The 25,357-nt window shown below is 42.6% G+C and overlaps 8 protein-coding genes and 1 non-coding gene across 9 annotated transcripts; 7 read left to right on the top strand and 2 right to left on the bottom strand.

Annotated features, from left to right (window-relative positions):
• Positions 1-8,933: 8,933 nt before the first annotated feature.
• LOC117564888 (2-phosphoxylose phosphatase 1) lies at positions 8,934-11,760 on the bottom strand. The gene is made up of 4 exons (XM_052003280.1): positions 11,527-11,760; positions 11,120-11,465; positions 10,334-10,474; positions 8,934-10,272 (listed from the first exon to the last, which is right to left on the bottom strand). The coding sequence occupies exons 1-4, from the start codon at positions 11,624-11,626 to the stop codon at positions 9,078-9,080; spliced, it is 1,782 nt and encodes a 593-aa protein (XP_051859240.1). The 5' UTR covers positions 11,627-11,760; the 3' UTR covers positions 8,934-9,077.
• Positions 11,761-11,869: 109 nt separating this feature from the next.
• Positions 11,870-13,146, bottom strand: LOC117564887 (ubiquitin carboxyl-terminal hydrolase). Its single transcript, XM_034243835.2, has 4 exons — positions 13,015-13,146; positions 12,720-12,860; positions 12,504-12,652; positions 11,870-12,441 (listed from the first exon to the last, which is right to left on the bottom strand). Exons 1-4 carry the CDS (start codon positions 13,048-13,050, stop codon positions 12,078-12,080), a joined length of 690 nt encoding a protein of 229 aa, XP_034099726.1. The 5' UTR covers positions 13,051-13,146; the 3' UTR covers positions 11,870-12,077.
• Positions 13,147-13,833: 687 nt separating this feature from the next.
• LOC117564268 (probable splicing factor, arginine/serine-rich 6) lies at positions 13,834-19,698 on the top strand. The gene is made up of 2 exons (XM_034242970.2): positions 13,834-14,535; positions 18,572-19,698. Exons 1-2 carry the CDS (start codon positions 14,102-14,104, stop codon positions 18,933-18,935), a joined length of 798 nt encoding a protein of 265 aa, XP_034098861.1. The 5' UTR covers positions 13,834-14,101; the 3' UTR covers positions 18,936-19,698.
• On the top strand, positions 15,026-17,056 carry LOC117564267 (nucleolar protein 58). The gene is made up of 2 exons (XM_034242969.2): positions 15,026-16,413; positions 16,627-17,056. Exons 1-2 carry the CDS (start codon positions 15,143-15,145, stop codon positions 16,898-16,900), a joined length of 1,545 nt encoding a protein of 514 aa, XP_034098860.2. The 5' UTR covers positions 15,026-15,142; the 3' UTR covers positions 16,901-17,056.
• On the top strand, positions 16,470-16,544 carry LOC117566268 (small nucleolar RNA SNORD53/SNORD92). Its single transcript, XR_004571985.1, has one exon. It is a non-coding gene; the product is annotated as a small nucleolar RNA SNORD53/SNORD92 (small nucleolar RNA).
• On the top strand, positions 17,233-18,385 carry LOC127565316 (probable zinc transporter protein DDB_G0282067). Its single transcript, XM_052003282.1, has one exon. It carries the CDS (start codon positions 17,639-17,641, stop codon positions 18,347-18,349), a length of 711 nt encoding a protein of 236 aa, XP_051859242.1. The 5' UTR covers positions 17,233-17,638; the 3' UTR covers positions 18,350-18,385.
• Positions 19,699-20,076: 378 nt separating the features above from the next.
• Positions 20,077-22,889, top strand: LOC117565280 (wee1-like protein kinase). Its single transcript, XM_034244307.2, has 5 exons — positions 20,077-20,812; positions 20,880-21,231; positions 21,296-22,012; positions 22,079-22,212; positions 22,277-22,889. The coding sequence occupies exons 1-5, from the start codon at positions 20,317-20,319 to the stop codon at positions 22,426-22,428; spliced, it is 1,851 nt and encodes a 616-aa protein (XP_034100198.1). The 5' UTR covers positions 20,077-20,316; the 3' UTR covers positions 22,429-22,889.
• A 456-nt stretch (positions 22,890-23,345) lies between these two features.
• Positions 23,346-24,418, top strand: LOC117563319 (DNA-directed RNA polymerase I subunit RPA43). Its single transcript, XM_034241579.2, has 2 exons — positions 23,346-23,958; positions 24,018-24,418. Exons 1-2 carry the CDS (start codon positions 23,416-23,418, stop codon positions 24,270-24,272), a joined length of 798 nt encoding a protein of 265 aa, XP_034097470.1. The 5' UTR covers positions 23,346-23,415; the 3' UTR covers positions 24,273-24,418.
• Positions 24,369-25,336, top strand: LOC117563320 (peroxiredoxin-1-like). Its single transcript, XM_034241580.2, has one exon. The coding sequence runs from the start codon at positions 24,517-24,519 to the stop codon at positions 25,297-25,299; it is 783 nt and encodes a 260-aa protein (XP_034097471.1). The 5' UTR covers positions 24,369-24,516; the 3' UTR covers positions 25,300-25,336.
• The last annotated feature ends 21 nt before the right edge of the window (positions 25,337-25,357 follow it).

The raw sequence follows: 25,357 nt of genomic DNA, 5'->3' as shown, positions 1-25,357 counted from the left end.
TGGCAAAGTCTAAATTCCAATGCGCTTAAAGCTTAAGACATGCAAAGCAAAGCAATTGACAAATAAAAGAAACACTAAAACTATTAAATACCATTTGCCATTAAGCTTATTTGAATTAAACTTTAATATGCCACACCCATATAATTATTTCATTATCAAATTGTGCATTTTCGACACTAATGCCGGTATCAGAAAAAGTGCCTTGCGTCTGCTACCTTTTGTTTTTGTTTTTCGCCGCAAAAGAACACTCGCTGCTGAAAGCGACTGCGACAACAATAACAAACAGAGACAGGCGAGACGCAACGAGGTTGTCTACTCCTTTTCCTTTTCGCAAAACAAAATGGATTGCTCTTTAACTAAAACAGTTAACAGGCTCGCAGCGTTGGCGGCAAACATTTTACAGAGCGCGCATCGGGCAACGAGAACTGCGCAAACATGCCATACGGTTGTCTCACTCTCGCCCACATGGCCAGACAGCAGTTATTGCCATTCACAGTCGTCGAGTGAATCAAAATGCGCATCGCACGTGCTGCTTTCGGCGCTGGGCGCCTGATGAAAAATTCACAAAACCGCTACGAATATAACGCATTCACACTATTCACTCACTCACTCACTCGCTCGCTCGTGTGCACCCGGTGTACCCGTTGTACTCGTGAACAACTCGCTTGTCTCGAGTGGGATCCGGGAACCCAACACACACAATACAAGGTATTGTCCAACTTCTGATTTGTCGTTTTTATTTGAACTCAGGCAATTGAATGGGGTGCAATATTTAAATATTCAATTTTCATTCGCAAGGCGATTTCTTAAAGTTTTGAATATGTCTCTGAGTGTACTCATATTATCGTGGGCATATTAATTACTATAGCAGCTTTATGCGAGCTGAATAGAGTTTTTATTCATGCTCGAGTCGAGTGCATTGAATATAACCAAAAGATGGCATGAATGCTCATGAATGCGCAACGAGTACACTTGAGTGGCACACTCAAGAAGTTTGAGTTCTTGTTGCCACACAACAGCAACATTCGAAGGGGCAAATCGAAAATGCGACACGGCACGTTGTGCGCTCGCTCGCTCGCTTTTCGATTGAATGGGATGTTGTAAAAAATGTTTGAACTGTTTTAAGTTTAAGTTTTAACGATAACAGTGACGCAGAAATGGCCAGCAAGCAACCCTGGGGTAAACACACTATGAGTGCGAGTGCGACGTGAATGATGCCCATTGAGTGTCGGTGTAAATGTGTATGTATGGGGCTACCTTGGCAATGAAATGTGCTCACACATACCCACGCTATCTATACAAATGGCGAATCAGAGAGACGAATGGGAAGTTCATTTACCTCTTTGAACATTTTCAGCGGTCATGCGCTGCTGAGGTGAATTAGATGTTCTTGTGTGCGTCGCGATGTTCTTTGAGTGTGTGAGCGCGAGAGAGCGCCAAGAGAGCGAGTAGCAATGCCAGAGCTAGCTCGCTCACTTGCTCTCGCAATTTGCATTTGGTTTGGTGTATGTCCGTTTCGTTTTTGGTTACCTGCATGCTAATTAGTTTAGTCGATTGCGAGAGCGAGAACTCACTCAAATGTTTGCTCTGACAACAAGCTTGACCCCTGCTGTTTCCCCTTCTTTTGACTCCACAATGCGTATTCTCGTTGTTGCTGTTTCGTTTACTCTCGATGTGATCACGACGCGCTGGTGCTGCTTTTGTTGTTGTTCTCTTGCCTCTTGGCTGTCAAATGTGTTTCAAAGTCAATGCCGTGTGTTTGTGTGTATGTGAGAACGAAAAACGTGCGCGAGAGTGAGGCAAACTCTGTTCTGTTGTTGTTTGACCCAACCCCAAACGTACCCCTCTTTCATGTCATGCCCACCTTGATTATTGCCGATGTGTGCGTACGTCGCCCCCTACTCCTGTCTGTGTATTAGTGTGTTTTGTGTGCTTTTTTTTATCATCTAAGTGGATGTGTGTTGTGGTTGCCTGCTCTGTTGCTGCTGTTGCTGTTGCTCCCGTCATCATTTAGAACAGTTGTCGGCGACGCGCGCGCATGAACAAAAAGTAAATGGGGCGGGCACGGAGCCACACAGCACAGCACAGCACAGCACAGCGAGTATCATCATCAGCAGCGTCAGCTTCGGCGTCAGCGTCGCTGCCGCCTGGCAAACGGGGCAGCAGCGTACGCCCTACAAATTTGCTGTTCGCCTATTCGAAAATTTCACTAAAAATTGTTTACTCTCTCGTTTGGCACGAAATGAAAGTGTCCTTTGGCCCCAAATAATAATGTAAAGCGCTCCACGCTGATTTGCTCAAACCCCATTCCCCCGTTTTCAACGACGACGCTGTCTCGTTTTTTGCAAGGGGTTTTCAGCACAACTTACATAAATACAGATGTACGTATCTATGTATATAACACACCTGTTTAAGAGCGGGGATGTCGTTCTGAGATTGGGGAAGAATTCGACAATGCAGCAGTATTAGATGCAGATTGAACAGAGGCGTAGCTTTGCAGGATAATACCGAAATAATAAAAATGCTGTGGATAAACGGGTCGTATGAGCAATATTTGACTGTCTCTGTCTTTATTAGATCAGAGTTTGTTTTATTTAATTAATATATAAGTATTTATATTAATAAATTCAAATGTTTAAGAAAAGTGTGTGCATTTATAGGAGTACAGACTACTTCCCACCTTATAATCAAAATATTCAGGGAAATAATATTATATTTTCGAAAAAGCCCAAATAAGACTCAATATGATAAATCACTGTATCTTAAAACATTTTATAGTCTTAAACAATAAGTAGTTGTTAGTATACCAAGCAGTGAACTAGTTCCAACTTCAGCTGAAGAGTTGGCCCTTTACAATGAACAGCTTGACGTGCCTTAGGATCTTTCCGGTTGTGCGCCACTGCCGCTCCAACGAAATTCGTAATCGGCAGCCGCGATTTGATTCACCAGGCGTGACATAACGAAACAAGTGAACACGCAATCACACACACATACAAAAAGAAGGCAAGAGCGGTGAACAAGCAAAAGAGCGAGTGAGAAAGAGAGGGAGCATGTGAGATATCAGCGTCTGCTTGGCTGTTGGGAGGGGCACACAATGTGGCTGCTGCGTTGTTTGTCTGGTTATGGGCGCCTGTTACGGTAGTCAAGACTTCCCCATGTCGGCGTGTGTGCGCGCGCTCTGCCTGCTTGACTAAAATGTGGAGCTCCCCAGTTGATAAAATAAACGTTGCAGCCTTGAGAAGGTCTTTGGCGCCCGTCCCCCTTAGAGTGTGTGTGTGGAGAGCCCCAGACCGATGGTAGGGCCCCCTTAAATCGTATTCCCCAATTGCTGCTGCGTTTGTGTTCCCCACACAATAACAACAGCAACAACAACAACGTTGATGATGATGATGACAAATGCTCTCGGCCGTTTAGCTATGCTTTCTGTTAGCCCGCGCTGTTAGTAGCCATCTTTTTCGATTTTTTGCTCAATCACAGTGCCTTTGCTTGCTCGCTCGCTTGCTGTGAGTGCCACAGTGCGTTGTACGTACGTACGTATGTATGTATGTATGTATGTATGAGGCAGGAGGTCGATAGATCTCTGCCGCCCTGTCTAGCCACTGCTGTGGTGTAGTGTGTGGTGTCGTGGTGGCGTGTGGTGTGGTGGCGTGGCGTGATGTTGGTGTTGGTGTTTGTTGTGTCACTTGTTCGCTGTACAACTTCTGTTTTCCTGGTGTAATTAAGCAAACGAAATATAATAATAATAAATTATAATTTTAGAAGGCGTGCCCCGACAACACCAATCGAATTAAAGCGGGAGCGGGGCTTAAATCGCGCAATAATATTATTTTATTTATGGCCAACACACACACTGCACTGCAACAGTCTGTTGGCCTTTTTGGCTAGACCATTATTTCGTTTGTATGTTTAAAATATAAACGAACAGGCTTCAAGAAATAACCATCTCTCTTTGTCGCTTTCTCTCTCTCTCACTTTTTCTCTGCACGATACAGCTTTCGCCATAAAATTTGAAATTATAATTCGACAAAATGGGAAAAAACAGTTTTGTAAACGCGAGCGTGCGCGCTTCTTTTGTTATGTTAATTTTACAGTGTTCAGCCTCCCCTTCTGATCAACCCATTTCCAATGTAACGTGAAGCAACAACAGCGCCACGCTATCAACTCCCCAACTCCAGGTCTAGTTGCAACTCCAACTCCAACTCCAGTTTCTTGCAGCAGCGGGCAGAGGCAGCTTCACCGAGCCAGCAAAAGTTTTGCGGCCAGACGTTTTGCTATTTCTATGAAAACTTGGTAACTGCTGCGCTCGCTTCTAACGATTTTCTATGTTAACGCGAAATTGAGAGCGCGCTCGCTGTTGCGCGGCAGCCGCTGCCCAAAGCTGCCGGTTGCTGCTTGCCTCTCGTTAAATGGTGAAAAATGTACGTTCCGCGGACTTTGCGTCATGCGATGTTAATTCAATAGGCGCCCAGCACTCACAACCAGCTGCCTGATACGTAACGTCAATGGCCGACACTTGTGTGTGAGCGAGATGGCAATGTGGAAGGTCAGACGCGAGTTGCTGTCGTGCCTGTTTTCATGTGTGTGTCTGTTATCTGTTATCCGTTCGCTTGTGAGCGACACAGTGTGACCGTAGTACAAGCATCTGCTCTTCGTTGCGAGTGTGTGTGTGTGTGTGTGCGTGTGTTAGTGCCTCAGTTTTTGGGGCCATTGTACTCGGAGTTCAGTGCATTGCACTCTGTGCTTGCTTGCTTGTTGTTTTGAGTGTTCTCCTGATTTTTTTCGCTTTAGATAAGTGTGGTCACACATACATATGTACATACATGTGTGTTGTTCGTATGCGAGTGGGAATATGAATGTGCATGTTAATAATACACTTTAGATTAAGTTTGTTTTAACAGTGATATGTATTTTAAATACAGGGCAATTAAGACTATCCATTTATACGCTACGATCAGTTAAAGTAATTAATTATACTATTAGCACTAATTAAAATTTTAAACCCTAAACCCACATTGATTAAAAATATAATTATAACAAATAAATAAATAACATATCCACAAATACAATTGCGTTTTATGAAGCAATATTTATAAATATTTTTATTTAAATACAGATATATTGAAATATAAACTTATGCTAGCGCTTTAAGTAAATTTAATAATTTTTTTTTAATACACGCAGTCAGCATTAAAAAATGTATTTATTTGATCAAATAATAAAAAATGTTTGACTTTGAAGATAGTATTAAAATTTATTAATAATAACTAATCTAAAAAAGCTTTTAATATTTAATGTTTTATTTTTAAATTCAATTCAGCTCAAAATATTTTTAAAAGTAGACTTACACATTTTAAAAATTTGAAAATGTAATTCAAATTGAAAGTTAAAATTCAGAATTTCGCAACTGACACCTATTAAAAAATATTCATAAGTAACAACCATTGCGATTGAAGTGTTACTAAAGGCAATCGCAATTAAGTTAAGTAAGCACTCCCTATGTTATAAAAATAAACAAAACCTTTAAGCACCGCCTATCACTAGCACCCTCTTCCACTCGTCCCTCTTCGCCAGCCCTTTTGTGGCTTTGGCTCTCTTTCTGCACTTTGCTCACGCCATTTGTCCGCTCCGTTGTGCAATTACTACGTCGACGTCGTCGTCGCCGTCGCGTCGTTGCAATTTCTTCTAGGTGCGCGTCCGTTCGCTGCCTCTCGCTCTCACTATCTCAAGTTCTCTATGATTGTGTGCCAGTGCATGCGCTTGTATGTGTGTGCATGCAGCTCCTCTGCCGAGTTTGTTGTGTTTGCGTGGAAAATTGTATGCCCCCCGCAGCGCACATTTGAAAAGTGCATCACCATCATCATCTGGCTGGCTGATGACGTTGGGAGGCGCAGCAGGGTGGTGGTTAGTGGTAAAGGCAGCAGTCAACGCAACACAGCGCAGTCCCCATGGAGCCTAGTTTGACTGCTTGGAAAACTCTTTGGTTTTCTATTAGATTGTGCTGCTAACGCAGCCGAAGCTGAAGCTGCCTAGGCCTATGCAGAGAGCGCAGCAAAAGTAGGCGCACGATGAACGGCTTGCAACTGGTTCGTTCCTTCGTCTATTGCTTGAAGTCAATTCCCCATGACTGTTGTAACTATTGGAAAAAAGAAAATCCTTTCCACGCTTTCCCCCAAAAAGAAATAGTTGGCCTAGACCAAACGGCAGCCTATATGCAAGTGACTCCTCATACAGTGCGAGTGCGAAAGGCAAAAAGCTTTAGCTGCATTTGCTTAAAGCCCCTTTAGAGGCTCACATACACTCACACATCGACACATGCCAGTGTACCGATGAAAAATGGTTGAAAAAAGTTTTAAAAAAAACGTTGTATGATTTTTCTTCGCCAATATTTTGTAACAGAGGCACAGCACCGAGCGAACGGTGCCTACGACTTTTGTAACAAAAATGCACACAAGGCAAAGAGAGCAACACACACGCACAAACACACACACTCGCATTTGCCAGCTCATGTTGTTTCATTTTTCTTATTTCTTATTGTGGCCCCTCCATCGATTCCCCTGCTTAATGCAGTTGTTGCTGTTGTTATTTTTATTGCTGCTGCACTCGCCTATACAAAGTTGTGCATGTGTTCGTGTGTGTGCAGTGCAATTGGAGAGCGAGAGAGTGCAAGAGAGAGAGTAGGCATGGAAGAGAGACCCAAAGCAAAATGCAATTCAATGTTGACTGATTTACACAGTGACACAAAAGTGTTTGTTAATTGTGTAAAAGAGTTAGCACAATATGAAAGTAGTTATTTTGTTATATTAATATACATATGTATTTGTTTGGTAAATACAATTAAAAATAGTTGGAAAGGTAATTGCATGTTTATATTTGGAATATGCTGTGTATAGATTTGCACTATGGATGTGCTGAGTTTATCACACTGTGCCTGAACATGTGCATTCTCCTATTCATACACATGCAAGCGAGCAGTATGTAGTGTGGAAGCGGGACATCGAGGTGGGACTGCAATGCACTTTTTGGTTGTGCACATAGCACAGCATCTCGCTCCAACTGCTCCCAATACACATACAACGAAAGAGACGAAGGCATTGACAGCGGCGTACAGCAAACAGAGCACAGAGAGATGCTCAGCGCATGTGAAAGGCCTTTGGACTGCATATTCCCAGTCCGCTCGTCGCTCGCAGGCAGGCAAACAGGCAGGCGCACCTGCCCCGCCCCATTCGCTCTCACACACACACAAGTAAGCAAATAAAAAACGTTTTTTTTTTTGTCAGACATTTGTATTTTTGTGTTTTGTTGTCTGTTGGCAAAGTGCAACGTCTCTACGAATTCTGGGCTCCTTTTCCCAATGTAACACAACCATGCACCATGCGAGCAACGATTGCCCCAGGGCTGCCATTACCATTACGACAATGATTACGTTGATATGGAATATGGATGCGGACGCCGTTGTCGCGGTGGCTGTGGGAGAACGTGGCGCATTTCAGTTTACAACACAACCCACGTGTCTCCTTGGAGCAACAGCAACAACTGCTGTCCATTACACGTACTACGCATGTAATAGCATTTTGCTCCAGGGCCTTTTTTGTTGGGGTTATTCCTTTTTACGGTTGTTCTGGCGTGAACAACAGCAACAACAGCAAAAAACTCCTGCTCTTTGCTGTGTCATCGTCATCGCCAGCGTCGCCGTCGCCGGCTGCGTGCACAAAAGTAACAAAATGTACTGAATGGCAACAGGCTCTCAGCGTTAACCAGAACGACGATTTTACATTACAATCGCTGTACAATCGACGCTCGGTCTCTGTACACGCTCATTGCGCGCTCGCAGTCCCCAACTCCTCTACCCCTCCATCTCCTGCTCCACGTCTACTGCACAGCTCGCGACACTGTGTAGGCTTTATTTGTGTCTGTGTTTGTGTGTGTTAGTATGGTTGTTTGAGTCTCCCTGTATGTGTCTGTATGTACGCGTCGCATTACTTGCGCGTGTACTCCCCACTCTCCCCCTCACCATTGCCGACAAAGCATACAGATAAGTAATAATGGCTCCACTCTCCACTGCCGCAGTCGACGTCAGCGCAATTTGTTTTTTTTTTTCTCCTTACTTTGTTCTTTGCGTGCCTTTGGCGGCAACGAGGTCTTTGCTCTCGTTTGCTTTATCATTCATGCCGTATGTGTGTATGTACATACGTTGCTTTGATGCGCTCGCTATATGCATGCATGCATGTGGATGTATTTGTGTAAGAGAGCGAACTGACCACCCCACACAAACACAAACAAACACCTAAAAACATACAGCAGAAAATTTGCTAATGCATTTTGCATTTCTACAGTCAATTCAGTCAGTCGCAGTGTGCCGACCATTGAAGTCACTTGTTGCTGCATGCTGTGATGAAGGTAGTTGACTGCGGCCTGTTTTGAATAATTTGGATGAACGGTAAAATGCTAATGCCATTTGATCCTATTGTGATAAATATCAATTTGTTATAAATAATTATTTGCTGCTAAAAATATAAGCAAATATTATTAGAGTTCCTTTACTTATATATGTACATATATAAAAAAAACTTTTCGACTTGGATCAACATTTATTTATTTAATACTAATCGGATTGAAGGTTGTATACATACACATACATATATATATTTAAACGCTATAAGTTAAGGAATGTTTTTGCACTGAACGTGTGCTTGATATGGTAGTTGATATGTTTTCATTAAGCTAGCCACAGTAAAAGATCCAATTTGGTACTAAATATAAGCAAATAAGAAAAGTACGAACTGTACTATATAAATTAAAATATGTACCACAATTATATATTAAATTTGGTACAAGTTTCAATAAAAATGAAACTTCATATGTACCAATTTAAAAATCTTTAATGTACCATGATAAATTTGGTACACAAATGGGAAATGTTCAATTACAACGATATGTTAATGTGTATAGAGAAAATGTGTGTGTGTGCGATTGCGCATTGATATGTTTTAGTTTAGTTTGTCAGTTAGTCGCGGGTTTGTCTTAACAGTATTTTTTTGTATCACAGTTCAAAGTGCTGAGAGATGAACCCGTGTATCTTAGAACTCGTTTGCTTTGGGCGGATTGCCAACGGACGTGACGCACGCCTCCTTAAAGTTGGTGGCATTGAGGGGCGCAAAGTAATCTTCGTGCAGGAAACGAATGATATTCTCGATGGGACACAGATCGGCCTTGTTGCCTCGACTATCGCGGGTCACACGCAAACTCTTGCCGCCCTCACAGAAGTCAATCTGCTGGGTGACATCGCGTCCATTGTAAACAACCCGGAAATAATAATCCGTATGCGCCTCACTGCGATACACCTCGAAGGCGAGTCGGGAAGCATATGCGATGGTCTGTCCCTGCTTCGTCACAATGCCCAGGGCTGCTGTCAGATACTGCAGCGTGCAATCGTGTCCCGAGTATAGCACAAACTTGGTGCGATCCCCCGATATCATCTTGAGCATATAGCCAACTATGTGCCGGATCATGCCATAGGCGCGCAGCAGTCCCGACCGTTTGTAGTACGTGTGCCGAGCGCTGCGTAGCGACAGCTCATCCGCAAAGGACATGAGCGCATCCACATGACCGGGCTCCACACAAGCCTCCGTCTCGCCCGTTTCAGGCATTGCCTCCGCTTCCTGTTGAGCGGGCTCCGCAGCTGCTGCTAAGAGATTGGAGGATGTTTCATCCTGATCAATGTTGATGACATCCACCAGCTCCTGGGCATGCTGTGTGCTCGCAGTTTGGCTGCCATTGCGTCGCCGACAGGGTAAATTCGCGTCGTGGCAGAGCACCGTCAACATGGCATCGACCACTTCGAAAGGATTCGTGATACCGCCCTCGGTGGGCGTGTGCTGCAGCAAAGTGCCGCCAATCCATTGCATTACAGCAAGTACATCGGGACGACGCAACAGCTGGCGATCCGCCAGAGAAGCTAGACGACGTTGCAGCACCACAGATTGCGCACAGCTGCAGTCCCCAAAACAGAAAGCCATGCTATGGGATTCACGCACATTTAACGCTAACCATTTGTCCGCTGGCAGCAGAGCGAAGAGCAGCGCCAAGGCAGATTGAAAGGTGCGACGATAGCGTGTGGTAAACACCACCACTTCATCCGAATTGAGCAGCGTGTGCGGTGTGGTGCCCAGTTGGGACAAGCGCTGTGCTTGCGTTGGCTTCAGCAGCAGTCCCAAAGGATGTGCGTATATCTGATGCATAATGTCGCCCACATGCAGCAGCTGGGCAATGCCTCTGCAAAGTGGACATAGAGAGTGAAAAATGTAAGAACTTGAAAAGGGACCGGGTAACTTACTTGTAGGTGAGCTGGCCCAGCGGACAGCCGCGCTCTGTGGCGGGCAGGAGCGGGAAGCCGTGGAAGGGACCAACTTTGTTCCAGTACATGTGATTGGAGCCGGATGCTGAACTGCTGGAGTTGTGCAGAAAGCTGCGATATCTGAAAAAGAATATAAACCAAGTTGTCGTGGAATATGTACAAGATTCAGGGAGTTCACGAATTTTGCTTATAAGCTGGATAAGTATTGCCAGCAATAAATTTAGTAGTATCTGATATAAACAAGGATAGATGCACAGATAGAAGCTACTACTTATAAACTTTATCTAATAATCTTAATAATAATAAGCTACTCTGTCAGTTGCATACAGCTTTGTATTAACTTAAAAGGTTTACTCGGCTGTTGGCAGCGAGCCATAAAAGATATAAGATGTCGCACATTTGTAAAATAAACAAACTGCTTAGCACCTAGCTAAGTATTATCAGCAAATTTTGTAACTCTATCTTATATCTAACGGTTATTTGGTCTGAACATGTAGACAGGTGTATATAAAAAATGTATTTACACTTACAATTTTAAAATAAACTTTAATGTCTTAATTTGCGAAGAATTATCACCAAATTTGATACCTCAACCCAAATGTTTAAAATGGGCAATATTTATGTGAGCTTTTTCTAAGCCCAGACAGACGGACTGATGGAATGATTTATATACTAAATAGTGGGGATAAATAACAATGCTATTAATTTGAAGTATTTTTCATAAACCCTCAATTATATCACTCTCTAGCTTAGTAACGCTCGCACCTGTTGACCAGACTGTCGCCATCGACGGGCACACCACAATTGATGCCCTGCGCATGCACATGCGACATGGCACCTCGATCGCCATGCCTAATGACCAACAACACCCCCTGCAACTTCCAACCCTCCAGAATGCCGCCATCATCCAAGCGCGTTAGCTGCGCCAGAGGAGCACAACGTTCGCGATACTTGGCAAAGCGCTGCGATGCACTGGAGTCCGCTGTGGAGGCAGCGCCGCCGGTGTTGCTGCTGGCGGGAGCGGAACCCGTGCCAGGGCCATAGACGCCGCTGCCGCCGCCGTTGCCCAGATTGCCAGAATACTCAGCATTGCCCATGTAGCGATACATGCCTTAAAAAAGAAATAGCTTTAGAGGGATGTGCAATTGTTGATTACCACTTAACGGACTCACCTGCGATGAGCAGAAAGATCCACAGGCTGAGAAACATGTAGCAATAGAATGTGCGATGTTGCGTAGTGAAACGCGTCAGCTCCTTGAGCAACAATCGCATGATGAACTGGGCAACGGCGACGCCACACACACATATAAAAAAGTGGTCTTAACGATGGTCGACGCTGGAGGATTGGATGCGAGCTCCTTTATTGGACTTTTCCGTCTATTTTTGTTGGCTGTGAAAAGAGCCACGCTCGCTTTTGGGGTTGCAAACAACACTACAAAAGCAGAGTTGTTACGTGGAGCGCATCGAATTGGTGGAGCATGCGCATTGTGGCCAGCAAACAGCTGATGGTGGACATTTATGTGCGTTGACAAGCATTGGATGCCTTTCTTTAATCACGGCAAATACAATATAGAGGCGTAATACATATGACAGATTTTGGTTAAATAGTTAGGAGAGTTGCAAACTCACCAAACTTTACAATGCGCATGAGATTATTTATGTTTAAAATATAGTATCAAAGATCAGAGATCATATTAATTTCATGTATAATAATGCTGTTGGCTTAGTCTTGGGCGGCAGCCAGAGCCAAGACGGTGAAACGCACTTCCTCGGGATCGCGAGCCATGAACTCCTTGCACACTTTGGCCGCGTCCTGCACGAAAGTCTCATCTGATGTCTTGCCATGACTGATGGGATAGGACTTGCGACCATCGAGCTCATACAAAGTGTTCTCCTTGTTGACGAACGCAATGAAGTGATGGATAACCGTTTCATAGGCGCTGGCATCGGTTTGTCCCTCCTGCGCCAGCTGCTGGTGATCCTCGGTGAAGTCCTTGTCTTGCTCCAAGGCTTGACCACGCTCTTCGGCCGAGAGAGCAGCGCCCTTTTCCAGGAAATTCTTCAGCACACCGGGTCCAACCTCAATGCTGTCAAGAGTAAAGTGATTTAGAATATTATAATTTCATTACAGGCGACATTTGAAGCTTACTCCTTGTTGTTGGCCACGCTGTGGATTAAAGCGACTGTGCCGCAAGCATTGTGCGTAAATTGACGCATATAGAAAAGATCTTCGGGATACTTTTCCTCTTCGGCGGCCGTCTTGATGCGCTCATGTTCCTCGGCGCGATGTTTCTCATACTACCGATAAGATATAGATACGATGACTAAGCAAATTTATTGGTGTAAAAAAGGAAAGGGAACTTACAGCATCGCTGATGGGGAAGAGCAAAATAACGGCTTTGACGGGCCGGGGTAGAAAGCCGAGCAAATCATCATCTAGACCGATGACGTCAGTCACTGACCAGGATGGCGACACGCCCAGCTTGTGAATGTATTTGGTCAGTACCTGGAATGGGACGACGACGTCTTCTTTTTTATACAGTGCCAATCGCAAAAATAAAAATACAACACAATTTTGCCAAGCAACCAAATCCAAACAAAATTCGCAATATGCACTTTTATTTCTTTCGTTTTTATTACTGCAAGAGATAAGCACTCACCTCTGGGTTTGATTCAAGTGGTGTCCAAGTCGACATGTTGATTAAAATTCGCGTATTTAGTAATTTACTTGCACAGCGAGACAGTCACAGACTGAATTGTTTTTTCTGTTTGCCTCAAAACGAAGATTACCGGCACTTTTTTGACACTTTGCAATAGGGATGTTGATTACATATCGATATATTATCGTATCGATGTCGGGTTCACTGAATTATTAATATACAATTTAAAAAAATACATTTTTAACAGAAACTTTAGCAGTTGCTAAAAAATTAAGTGATCATAAAACGGAAATATTATTATTTTTAAAAGGGTTTATATACGATTTGAAAATGAACCATTTGTATTAATTTTGTCGTTTTGAAGGGGTTTAAATACATGTTTTAAAAATTGTATACTAGTAACAATATGTTTATTATTAATATAGAAAGCTAACTGGAGAAACATAAATAGAATACAAATATGTTTATATTTAAAGAGATACAATTTTATTAACGTTTAAACTTAGCGCTATTCTCAATCAACCCCTCTTTTCGTTGTGCAGCACTAAAATATTTCAAAGTGATACCAGCTGCTTAAAGAAACTATTTCAGGACTGGGAAATATATCGTACATTGAATAAAAAGCCTCCAAGAATTTTGACTAAATTATTTTTTATAAACAATTCTTGCTAAAAGTTCATGTATACAGAAAAAAAACTCTAAATATTTTTCTGTGAAATAGACCGTAGCATAAAATAGTGGTATATTTTAAAGTATTTTAAATCATTGCACGGTATATTTTGCGAATAAAAACGGTATATTTGAAAATTCAAATTGTGGTCACGCTAATCATTGTGCGAGTCGGCAAAAACAGTTTTGTGCCGAAATAAATATAGTGCCTAAATAACATAAATAAACGCCAATAATTAACATTCAAAGTGATGAGAAGCCAGCAGCATTTGCATTAACCGAATGCGCTTTTCACAAGGCCTTCAAAAAACGCGAAACTTTTACACTCGAATCGATTTTTCTGCGCTGCGCTGTGCTTGCCAACTTTCACAGCGCCCAACTAACAAAAACCCAAGCCAACTAAAAAGGCAGCAGCAAAATGTCGCGGCATCCTAGCGACCGGAAAGTGTATGTTGGCGATTTGGGCAACAATGCGCGGAAGAACGATTTAGAATATGTGTTTGGTGCTTATGGCAGTCTACGTAGTGTTTGGATTGCACGCAATCCACCAGGTTTCGCCTTTGTGGAGTTTGAGAGCGCCAGAGATGCAGCTGATGCTGTGCGCGGCTTGGACGGCCGAACGTTGTGTGGGCGCCGTGCTCGTGTAGAGTTGTCCACAGGAAAATACGCTAGATCTGGTGGTGGTGGAGGCGGCGGTGGTGGAGGAGGAGGTGGCGGCGGAGGTGGTGGTTTTGGTGGAGGAGGACGTGGTGACCGTGGCGGTGGACGCAGTGATGATAAATGCTATGAATGTGGCATGCGTGGTCATTTTGCGCGCCACTGTCGCGAGCGGAAGGCAAGACAACGACGCAGGTTAGTGATTATCAATTTCATTCATAATTTTTGCATCATATTAATGTACGAAATACATACATACATACACAAAATTTGTATGTCGGGCAAATCTAATTTAAATTGTTTTGAGTGCGGTGAGTTTCAATTTGCTACTTTTTTTGGTGGTGAATTTCGTGAGCAAGTGCATGCACACCCCTGGAATTAAAAAATGCGCGCGAATTCAGTGTGTTGTCAAAAAACAGGCTTATTAAATTGTTAAACTTTTGAATTTATTAAATAAAGTGCATCCGAACTGAATATTTAACATAATCAATTTGGAGAGTTTCATTCAATTCAAAAAATAAAATAAAAGAAAAGACTTCAAATATTATGTGTATGGTGCGTGGCGTCGTTTTTAAACGATAGTTATCAAAAATGTATATCGATAATGCGCATGTGGTAAATTTTTCGATTATTGTATAGAGCAACACTGGCATCGTGGTACACGCACGTGTTTGCTTCATTTTGGATTTTTCTTTTACACGCGGCGCCAGACTAAAGAAGGTTAAGTTCGAGAGTGTTGCGCTTCACTTTGCTTAAAATATTTAATTTCTAACTGAAATTAAATGAATTAAGTTTGCGCAAAATGTTTGTGTTATACGAAACGCCGGCGGGCTACGCCATTTTCAAATTACTCGACGAAAAAAAACTGGAACAAGTGGACAATTTGTACTTGGAATTCGAGACACCCGAAAAGGCAAATAAATTACTCAAACTCAAGCATTTTGAGAAATTCAATGATACCACAGAAGCGCTGGCAGCGGCCACCGCAGCCGTCGAGGGCAAAGTAGCCAAGCCACTGAAGAAAACATTGAAAAAACTCCTCGTGGATGATGTGCAAGCATCGCTGCTGGTCGCCGATGCCAAACTGGGTACTGCGATCAAGGACAAACTGTCGGTGCAATGTGTCTACAACACTGGTGTGCAGGAGCTGATGCGTTGCATACGCCAGCAGGCGGACAGTCTGCTGGGTGGTCTGCCCAAACGTGAGATGACCGCCATGGCCCTGGGCTTGGCGCATTCGCTGTCACGTTATAAGCTGAAATTTTCACCCGACAAGATCGATACGATGATTGTGCAAGCACAGTGTCTGTTGGATGATCTAGACAAGGAGTTGAACAACTACCTGATGCGAGCACGTGAATGGTACGGTTGGCATTTTCCCGAGTTGGGCAAACTGATTACAGACAACATTGCGTTCGTCAAGACGATTAAACTGGTGGGCACCAGAGATAATATGGCTGCCACCGATTTGTCAGACATATTGCCCGAGGATGTGGAACAGCAAGTGAAGGAGGCGGCTGAGATCTCCATGGGCACAGAGATCAGTGACGAGGATGTACTAAACATACAATGTTTGTGCGATGAAATCATTTCCATCAATGATTATCGCACACATCTGTATGATTACCTCAAGGCACGCATGATGGCCATGGCACCCAATCTCACAGTGCTTGTGGGCGATACTGTTGGCGCCCGGCTCATTGCCCATGCGGGTTCGCTGATCAACTTGGCCAAGCATCCCTCGTCTACTGTACAGATCTTGGGTGCTGAGAAAGCCCTTTTCCGTGCCCTGAAAACCAAGAAGGATACACCCAAGTATGGTTTGATTTACCACGCACAGCTTGTGGGACAGGCGAGTCAAAAGAACAAGGGTAAAATGTCACGTTCGTTGGCAGCGAAAGCATCGCTAGCAACACGTGTGGATGCGTTTGGTGAGGAGGCCACCTTCGAGTTGGGAGCCACACACAAGGTCAAGCTGGAGGCGCGACTGCGGCTACTGGAGGAGGGCAATCTTCGCAAATTGTCGGGCACTGGCAAAGCCAAGGCCAAGTTTGAGAAATATCAGGCCAAGAGGTGCGTAATAGTTTCCATTTCCATTGATCTTATTATTTGGCTCTAGTGTTTGAATTCTTAAATGATGATACCACAAAGGTTTCGCATTTATCTGATTCCATCTTGACGATAAACCTTGGCTGTCTGACAAAGAGTTCAACACACACTCCAAATGATGATCAACTCTAGTTCTCTCTTCATTCTTTACTTATTTTTGCATTTCTCCCATTACAGTGAAGTGTTTACGTATCAGCCGGAGGCGGATAATACGTTACAGGTGAAGAAACGTAAGCATTCGGAAGTTGAAACGCCCGTCAAGCAAGAGGAGGAGCAAGAGGAAGTTGCTGCCGATGAATCAGAAATCAAAACTGAGAAGAAAAAGAAGAAGAAGAAGAAGCAAAAGGATGAAGAGGCTCCAGAGCCAGAAGCAGCTGCTCCAGCAGAGGCTGAAGATGAAGCGCCCGCACAGCCTGCCAAGAAAAAGAAGAAATCAAAACATCAAGAATAGATGGGGGCGCTTCTTACTACAAATAACGCTTAAGTTGATAGTTTTTAGTTTTTACTCTCTAGTTTTAAAACCCTATTACTGCAGTCTTAGCATACAGTTTTATTTTATTTGTGAACTACATTCGGAATAAAAATGTAACATACCAAGACATTGAAATTTCATGAATTTCTAACTAACAACTAAAAGTAAAATTTACCTTTTTCAGCATTGCTCAAACTGAATTGATGTTCGATTGTGCGTTGACAATTGTCATTGAATTTCAGAGCTTACGGCTCAATGCTAAAAAATTATTATAGTTGTAATTATGGAAAATATTTACAATTTTGTATGATTGTATAATACTTCTGCGAAAATTTAATTTTTAATAGATCAAAGTTCGTAATATTTGAAAGTGTCGAGGATGTTGCATTAGACTTAAAGATATGCCATAAAAGGCTCTCAAGGTCTTAATCTAATTTTTATGAATTTATTTCATAATCATAAATTTAGTCGTTGATTAAAACTATAGTTTTTAGCCCACTGTAAGTTGCAGTTGTAAACGATTTTTCACAGCAAAAAAAGGTATTTGCATTGAAGGCGATCAAGCAGAAAATGCTCAAACTGCAACAGCAGCACCAAAAAGACATCTTGCATCACACGCAAGATTTGTGGATTTTGCGGTGAGCAAGAGCAGCAGCAAATAAATCGAATATAAAAGCGCAGTAGCCAAACAAATGGAGCGTTCAGTTAGATGGCAGCATGATGAGGGAACACCTGAAGCTGCTGTTGATCTTGGGCCTGCTGCTGACATACGCGGCGGCCAAGAAGAAGGAGTCCTCTTCGGAGGAGGAGGAAGAGGGCGGCGAGAAGCACGAGAAAAAGAAATATGGTGATGAAGAGCATAAGGGCGAACATGGACATAAGAAGCACAAGGAATGGGAGGAGGATGAGAAGAAACATCACGAGGCCGAGGATCACGAACATCATCATGGCGACAAGGGCGAAAAGAAAAAGAAACACTACGATGAGAAGGAAGAGTATGGCGAGAAGCACGAGCATGGTGCCCACAAAAAGGGGGGCAAGCATCACCACAAGAAGAAGCACAAGAAGGGTCACAAGGAGTTGGAGTATCACAAGAAATTCAATAAGGATGAGTACCACAAGGAGAAGAAGTTCTACGATGATGAGCATAAGGGCGGACATCACAAGAAGTACGGAAAGGAGCACAAGCATCATGAGGAGGAACATGGCGAGGCGAAGAAGGGCGAGAAGCATGACAGTGGCAAGAAAAAAGGACACAAAAAGAAGGAGGGACACTACAAAAAGGGACATCACGACGAGGATCACAAGAAGTACAAGAAGGAGCACAAATACGGCGACAGTTACGAGGAGAAGGAAGAGCACGGCAAGAAGGGAGAGAAGAAGCACGGTCACAAGCATCACAAGAAGAGTGGCAAGAAGCATGGTTAAAACTTGTGTTTCGTTCTAGACTCATTAATAAAGAAATTCAACATAAAATTAAAGTCTTTTTAACTGGGTATTAATTTTATAGTGTTTTTCTCTTAGTCTGAAAGGCAATATTAAAATAATTTTATAACATTTAACTGGTGCTACATATATATATAATTAATTTAAATGCAAATTTATGCTAGTTACTCGACAAAAGTTTACCATTTTTTTCTCTGTTTACAGAAGCAACTCAATGAGCAGATCACGCAGTACATCGAGGCGTCGTCGCACTCGCTCCAAGTCTGGCACCCGCTCCCGCAGTCGCTCTCCCGGTTCGGTTGGCGGCGGTCGTCGCTCAGGACGCTCGCGTGAGAATGGCGGTCGCGATGAGAACGGTTCGGTGTCGCGTTACAGTGACCAGGAGCAGCGCAATGGCAGTGGATTGGTGGACTCACCGCCGCCAGTGAAGCGGCGCTACGATGACGAGGATGATGACAGAGATAGGGGATCACGATCATCACCATCACCACCACCACGTGGTCGTGGTTCGCCACCGATGAGACGTCGCGGCGATTCCTCCGTCTCCCGTTCCATGTCCAGAGACTAGCGATGCCAGGCGGCGGCTAACACTCATATTGGCCATTAACAACAACAAAAACAAATAGGGCTCAACCTGCTGCTCCTTGCATTCCTGATATTCACAAAAAAAAAAAAAAAAAACAAAACTGAACAAAAACACCCAAAACAAGACCCTCAATTACATTATATTATATGTTCGTCGGGCAGTTAATTGTCCACTTTAGTTACCCCGACTCCCCTGCATTCTTAGCTTAGCACATAATCTATAGATTAATACACATAAACTAGACACTCCTTGTGCCCCTTCCTGTACCCCTTTGATTTTAGTTTTGGATAAAGTGAAACCCCTTAATGCTCACATAGAAGAAATTGCTCTTATATTTTTCATTTTATTTGAAAATTTTGTCAATACGGATCGAACAAGTCTCTCTCTAAATAGAAGGCCGATCTAGTCATTTTCAATTATTTATGATTTCGTTTCCATTTCGTATAAGTAAGAAGAAAATTGATTTTATGTTCGCTTTTATTATATATGCATTACAATACATACATCCAAATACATACAAAAGCATATAGCATACATATATGTATATCAGGCTAAGAATGAAACTGAAAACTGAGAAGAAACAAAATAATATATATATATATACTAAAATTGAATCATTTTTAGGGATACACAACTGAACTTGCTATCCAAAAGTCAATTTTATGATGTAACTTATCACATTCAACCGCCCCTCCTCATCCTTCCTTTTATCAATTGAATACAAAAAATGATCCCCTAACAAAATGATATTTTCACTTTCACAATTTTTGTAAGCTGTTTTTTTAATATTCATATAAATTAGGCGAAAAAAGAAAACACTTATTGCAAAATTCATATTTCTCATACATTACGTCATAGTTAAGTATTATAATGTATGATTCTTGAAATGCGTATTTGTATGTAGCAAATGCGCTCCAATACATAATACATAATAATTATTCAATCAATAAATCAAATGCCAAAAAAAAAAATAAAAACACCAAATGGAATTATTTACATTTCTAGCAATTACCAGCAACAGCACAGAAAATAAAACAGTTTGCTTTGCAAATAAATTCAAATGTTAACGTGCATTTTAAATTTCGATAACAATGCGATATATGGAATTCGTGATCGTGAAGTGGTAATCGCATGTTCGATACATGCAGGGTTGCACTTCGCATGTTTATCGATAACTGATCTATTGCGCTTCGCATTCTTCTACTCTTAATGCTGTTTTGTGTTTTTGTTTTGTTATCTATTATTTTTTCTAACTTGGTAAATTCGTAAAAAAATTATCAACCTCAAGTGCAGTTCAATCAAACCAAGATCATTAAATTGCGCGTTCGTGTGTATGTGTGACTGAATTAAAGATTAAAGCAATATGTCAATGGCATTTCGCTTGTCCAAGCACGAAACGAGCGTCATCAGTGCAGAAGACACATCGCTAGAACATCTCGATTCAAGTGTTGAAATGCATTCGCGGTCACCATCGCCAGCACCGCTGGTGTTCAATCCACGCAAGCTGCGCTTTGCCGACGATGATTTTGACAAGGATCATCCGCAGGAGAGTCCGCAAAATATTAAGAAGCGATCACAGAGTACTGCCACCGCGCATAGAGATGTGGATATGTCGCCACCATGTCAAAAAGTTCGTGCCCTGCGTCTGTTCAATACGCCGGCAACACCAAAAACCATTCTACAGAAATCTACAAGCAACTGCAATCATTTGTCGGCCGTGGCAGCGGCTGCAAATGCTGCAGCAGCAGCTCGCAATGAGCTCTCCAAGATTCCAGATCGTCCGCGTTCATTGCCTCTGCACAACCATCGCACGTTGCAGCCACAAGACACCGCTAATGTGAATCCCTTTACTCCAGACAGTGAGTGATCAACAAAACGTTAAGAATGACTTCAAGTACTGATCTGCTCCTTTTATTCGGTTTTTAGGTCTTATGGCACACAACAAGAAACGCTGCCGCACTCAATTTGGGCGTGAGAATCTCAATGTCAATACCGTGCAACGTTTTCTACTCGGGGAGCCCAACGACGAGGATGCCACGTCTCAGGTGGCGGGCAACGGCGGCTTTGGCATCGAGGCGGTTCGAGAAATCAACCAGCAGGCACCGAAAAGATTGGCACTACACGACACAAACATCAGTCGCTTCAAGCGCGAGTTCATGCAAGTAAGCGTCATTGGTGTAGGTGAATTTGGTGTAGTGTTTCAGTGCGTCAATAGGCTGGATGGTTGCATCTATGCTATCAAGAAAAGCAAAAAGCCTGTGGCAGGCAGTTCCTTTGAGTAAGTCAATTAAACATTAAATTTTATATTCTTCCTAATCATTTGATTAATTCCTTTACCACAGAAAACGAGCACTGAATGAGGTTTGGGCCCATGCCGTGCTTGGCAAGCATGACAATGTGGTGCGGTACTATTCAGCCTGGGCGGAAGACGATCATATGCTCATACAGAATGAATTCTGTGATGGTGGCAGCTTGCAGGCACGCATCCAGGATCACAGTCTGGGTGAATCGGAGCTGAAAATCCTGTTAATGCATGTAATCGAAGGTCTGCGCTACATACACTCCAATGACCTGGTGCATATGGACATCAAGCCCGAGAATATCTTCTCTACCATGAACCCGACGGCACACAAACTAGGCAACAGTTGGGAAACGACATATTTAAATGCTGTTCGAGATGATGATGGTATGGATAGCGTCTATGAGGAACTGCGCAGTTCTGAGAATCTTGTAACGTATAAAATTGGTGATTTGGGTCATGTGACATCCGTGAATGAGCCTTTTGTGGAGGAGGGCGACTGCCGCTATTTGCCTAAGGAAATATTGCAGGAGGACTATAATAATCTGTTCAAAGCCGACATTTTCTCACTGGGCATCACGCTCTATGAGGTTGCTGGCGGCGGACCGTTGCCAAAAAATGGGCCCGAATGGCACAAGTTGCGTCATGGCGAAGTGCCTGTGATTCCCACTCTAAGCAAGGATTTTAATGAGCTGATTGCGCAAATGATGCATCCCGAACCCAATGAAAGGCCCAGCTCTATGTCCATCTACAGTCATCCGTAAGTTTACAATGTGCTGAGCTTTCAAGCAAACGTTACTAACTTAAGATTCGATTTATTCTGCAGCATTTTGAGCGCTGTCGATTCAAAGAGCAAACTGCAGCTTGGCCTGGAGTTGACAGTGGAGAAGCGCAAGAACGAGATACTGATGAATAAATTGCGTGAAGCAAAGAAACAGATAAAGCTGCTCGAACAGCGAGGTAAGTTTCTTCGTCCTCAAACTCCTCTTCTTAAGGCTCTAATCCTTCTTTAAAATATTTACAGTCTCTGTGCTGGCAACAGCAAATACGCCAGATCCACTTGATGGTCAGCGGTGCCTGAGATCATTTACCAGACGCATGCGCACGCCGTTTGGATCGCATGGCAAATTTCCAAATCTCGCGGATCGCAACAAGAATGTCATTACCAATGTTTAACGGCCATGTAGTCGAATTCTTTTTACTGATTTCCCAAAACTTTACTCTTCCGTATTACAAAGTGAACAAAGCTCACATTCTTGTTATCTTTAAGCATCTTATTATGTATCGTAGCTATTAAGTTGTTGCATTTTCTGGATTCCCTCGATATCGTTTTGTGGGTCGCTTCTACTACCTAAGTATTTTCATTTAAATATTCTAAAAGCAAAAAAGAACAAAGAAAAAAGAAAAGCAGAAAGAATGCAATTTCTTTTGTCTATCAACTCAGTGGAATTTCATGAATAAAATAAGAAAAACTCGAATAGTAAGCTGATAAAGGTATTATTGCCTTTGATAATAATTTTAAAGAGCAAGTTTAAAATTTTTGTATATATATATTTCAAGTATTAACTGTAACATAGTATGTATTGTTTTTGTAATTAATGCTATTTATTATAATGAAGGCGAAACATGTAATAACATTCCATTCGTGAATAAAACGAATGATATCAATTGTAATAACATTTAATTTATTTAATGTTAGGGGTTTACAGTAGTTCGAAAAGTAAGACAATCGATCATATATATTGAAAGGTTCTACCGCTTTCTGGACTATTTGAATGTTGCAGTGTGAACGCATGCTAAATTTCAAAATATTCTAGTTTACTCTGAAAATTATACCACGTGCATATAGCATTTTAAAAGGCGCAACTTTTTGAACCTTGTTGCATACTCATTTTTCTTAAATAAAATGTTATTTTTACAAATCGAATGGTACTAATAAATAAATTAGTAAAGCATTAAATATGTATATATCCCTATGAATTGGTAAAAAACCATCACGTAGCGGCAACGAAAGCAATTTATGGTCACACTTTTGATTCGATATTTCCAAACGATATGTGCAGTGCTGCCTTATTGTTGATATAACGGTGTGACCCTATGGCGCAGCAAGTGCTTCATTGAGCAACACCAAAAACTCATGTGGTTGCTCCTGTGTTTATTAGAATGTCCAAAATATTACAGAAATATATAAAGTTCTCCACCAAGGAGCTAGAACAGTATGCCGCCAATCCAGACTCGTGTGTGCTGTGCGTTAAAACAGATCTGCATCTGTCTATGGGCCCCTATGGGATGTCCAACTTCAAGCATGCTTTGCACGAGCTTCTCATTCGCACTAAGGTGGGGATCTATGATGCCAACTTAAATGGCATTGTGCTTGGCATTAAGAACATAAAGGTGCTCGGCCAGACCGCGGGAATGCGTGCCGATGATCCGACGTTACACTTGGTAATTAATGCTGATTTCTATGTGCTACGGCCTAAAGCGGGCGCAGTGCTTCATGGCGTTGTGCGACATATATCGAAGCATCAGATAAGCGCCATTATTTACAGAGTCTTCAATACAACCATTCGGTTTACGAATAAGAAACAAAGCCGCGACGGCATTGTTATGGATCAGGAAATCAAGTTTCGCATCAAGGACTTCAATATTGGTAATGTGATGCCATACATAGAAGGTGAACTTTTGCTGGACGAGAGCGAGGCGCAAGTAAGTCAATGCTTTTCAAACCATGCTTGGAAAACATTATTAAGCTTTTTCAATTGCAGAGCAAAACAATCAAATTCGAGGATGATGCTGAGGTGGCGGAGCAAGAAACACCTGTTGCAAATGGCAACGACAATGGAGCGCATGTGGAGCTCGATGCTTTGGTTGAGCTGATCAAAGTAGAACCCAATTTAACGCCAGAGCCCTCACCCAAAAAGAAGAAGTCGGAGAAGCGCAAGAAAACGCTGGAAGAAGAGGTCAACAAAGTTGTGCCACAAGTGAAAAAATCCAAAAAAATAAAAATGGAACCTGTATAGCCTCAAAAACAAAAGTTAATTTTAATGAATACCCTTTAATATGGTACAAATTAGTTGTAAACTAAGAGCAGATTGCCATGAGCAATAACTCGGCAACTAGTTATTTATATTTAATATGTAGCAATAGAGAATTTTGTTAATACAAATTGTAAATATGTGTTGAAAAATTCTCATAACCATTGAAATTCCAAAATTCGCCATTATCCACCAAACTTTTGGATGTCATAGTTAAATATACCGGAAGATGCTCTATCAATATTACTCGACAGCCATCACAAAATTGAGCACCCAAAATCGCTGGCAGCTGTGCAAGACAACAGCTCTATTTGTGTTGCTTTTGGCCCATGTGCTTATCGGCAGCGGTTACCTGCAGATGCGTGTGCTCGCTCAGGAGGAGGAGGAGCAAGCAGCAGAGAAAACAGCAGCGGAAAAGTCACCAGTGACGGCACAATTATCGTTGGTGACACGACGTGCTCCGCATTTTGAGGGAACCGCTGTGGTCAACAAGCAGTTGGTGACGTTGTCGCTCTCGCAATTTGCGGGCAAATATGTGGTGCTGCTTTTCTATGCTCTCGACTTCTCCTCGGTGTGTCCGACCGAGGTGACCGAGTACTCGGAACGTCAGGACGAGTTTCGCAAACTTAATGCCATTGTGATCGCCTGCAGCGTGGATTCGCCGTATTCGCACATGACCTGGCTGGATATGCCACGTAAGGCGAGTGGATTGGGCCACATTAAGATCCCATTACTATCGGATCTAACGCACAAGATCAGCCAAGACTATGGCATCTATGTGCCCGAATTCGGGCACAGTTTACGCGCCCAATTCATAATCGATGGCAAGGGAATTGTTCGCCAGGCAACCATCAATGATTTGTTCGTTTCACGCTCCGTGGACGAGACACTTCGTCTGATCAAAGCCTGTCGCTATGCTGATATCACTGGCACTCCGTGTCCAAGCCATTGTGGTAAAACAGTCAGCGGAAAGTCGCGTAAATATGCCGCAACCAGCAAAGTTCCATTTTAAATAAAGATTATATGGTAAATAAATGTAAATGAAAATATTCCATAAAAATGGATGTCTT

The sequence above is a fragment of the Drosophila albomicans genome, chromosome 2L, assembly GCF_009650485.2.
Source record: "Drosophila albomicans strain 15112-1751.03 chromosome 2L, ASM965048v2, whole genome shotgun sequence".
Classification (NCBI taxonomy): domain Eukaryota; kingdom Metazoa; phylum Arthropoda; class Insecta; order Diptera; family Drosophilidae; genus Drosophila; species Drosophila albomicans.
The sequence above is the reverse complement of the archived record's forward strand: the minus strand, read 5'-3'. Positions and strand labels throughout refer to the sequence as shown.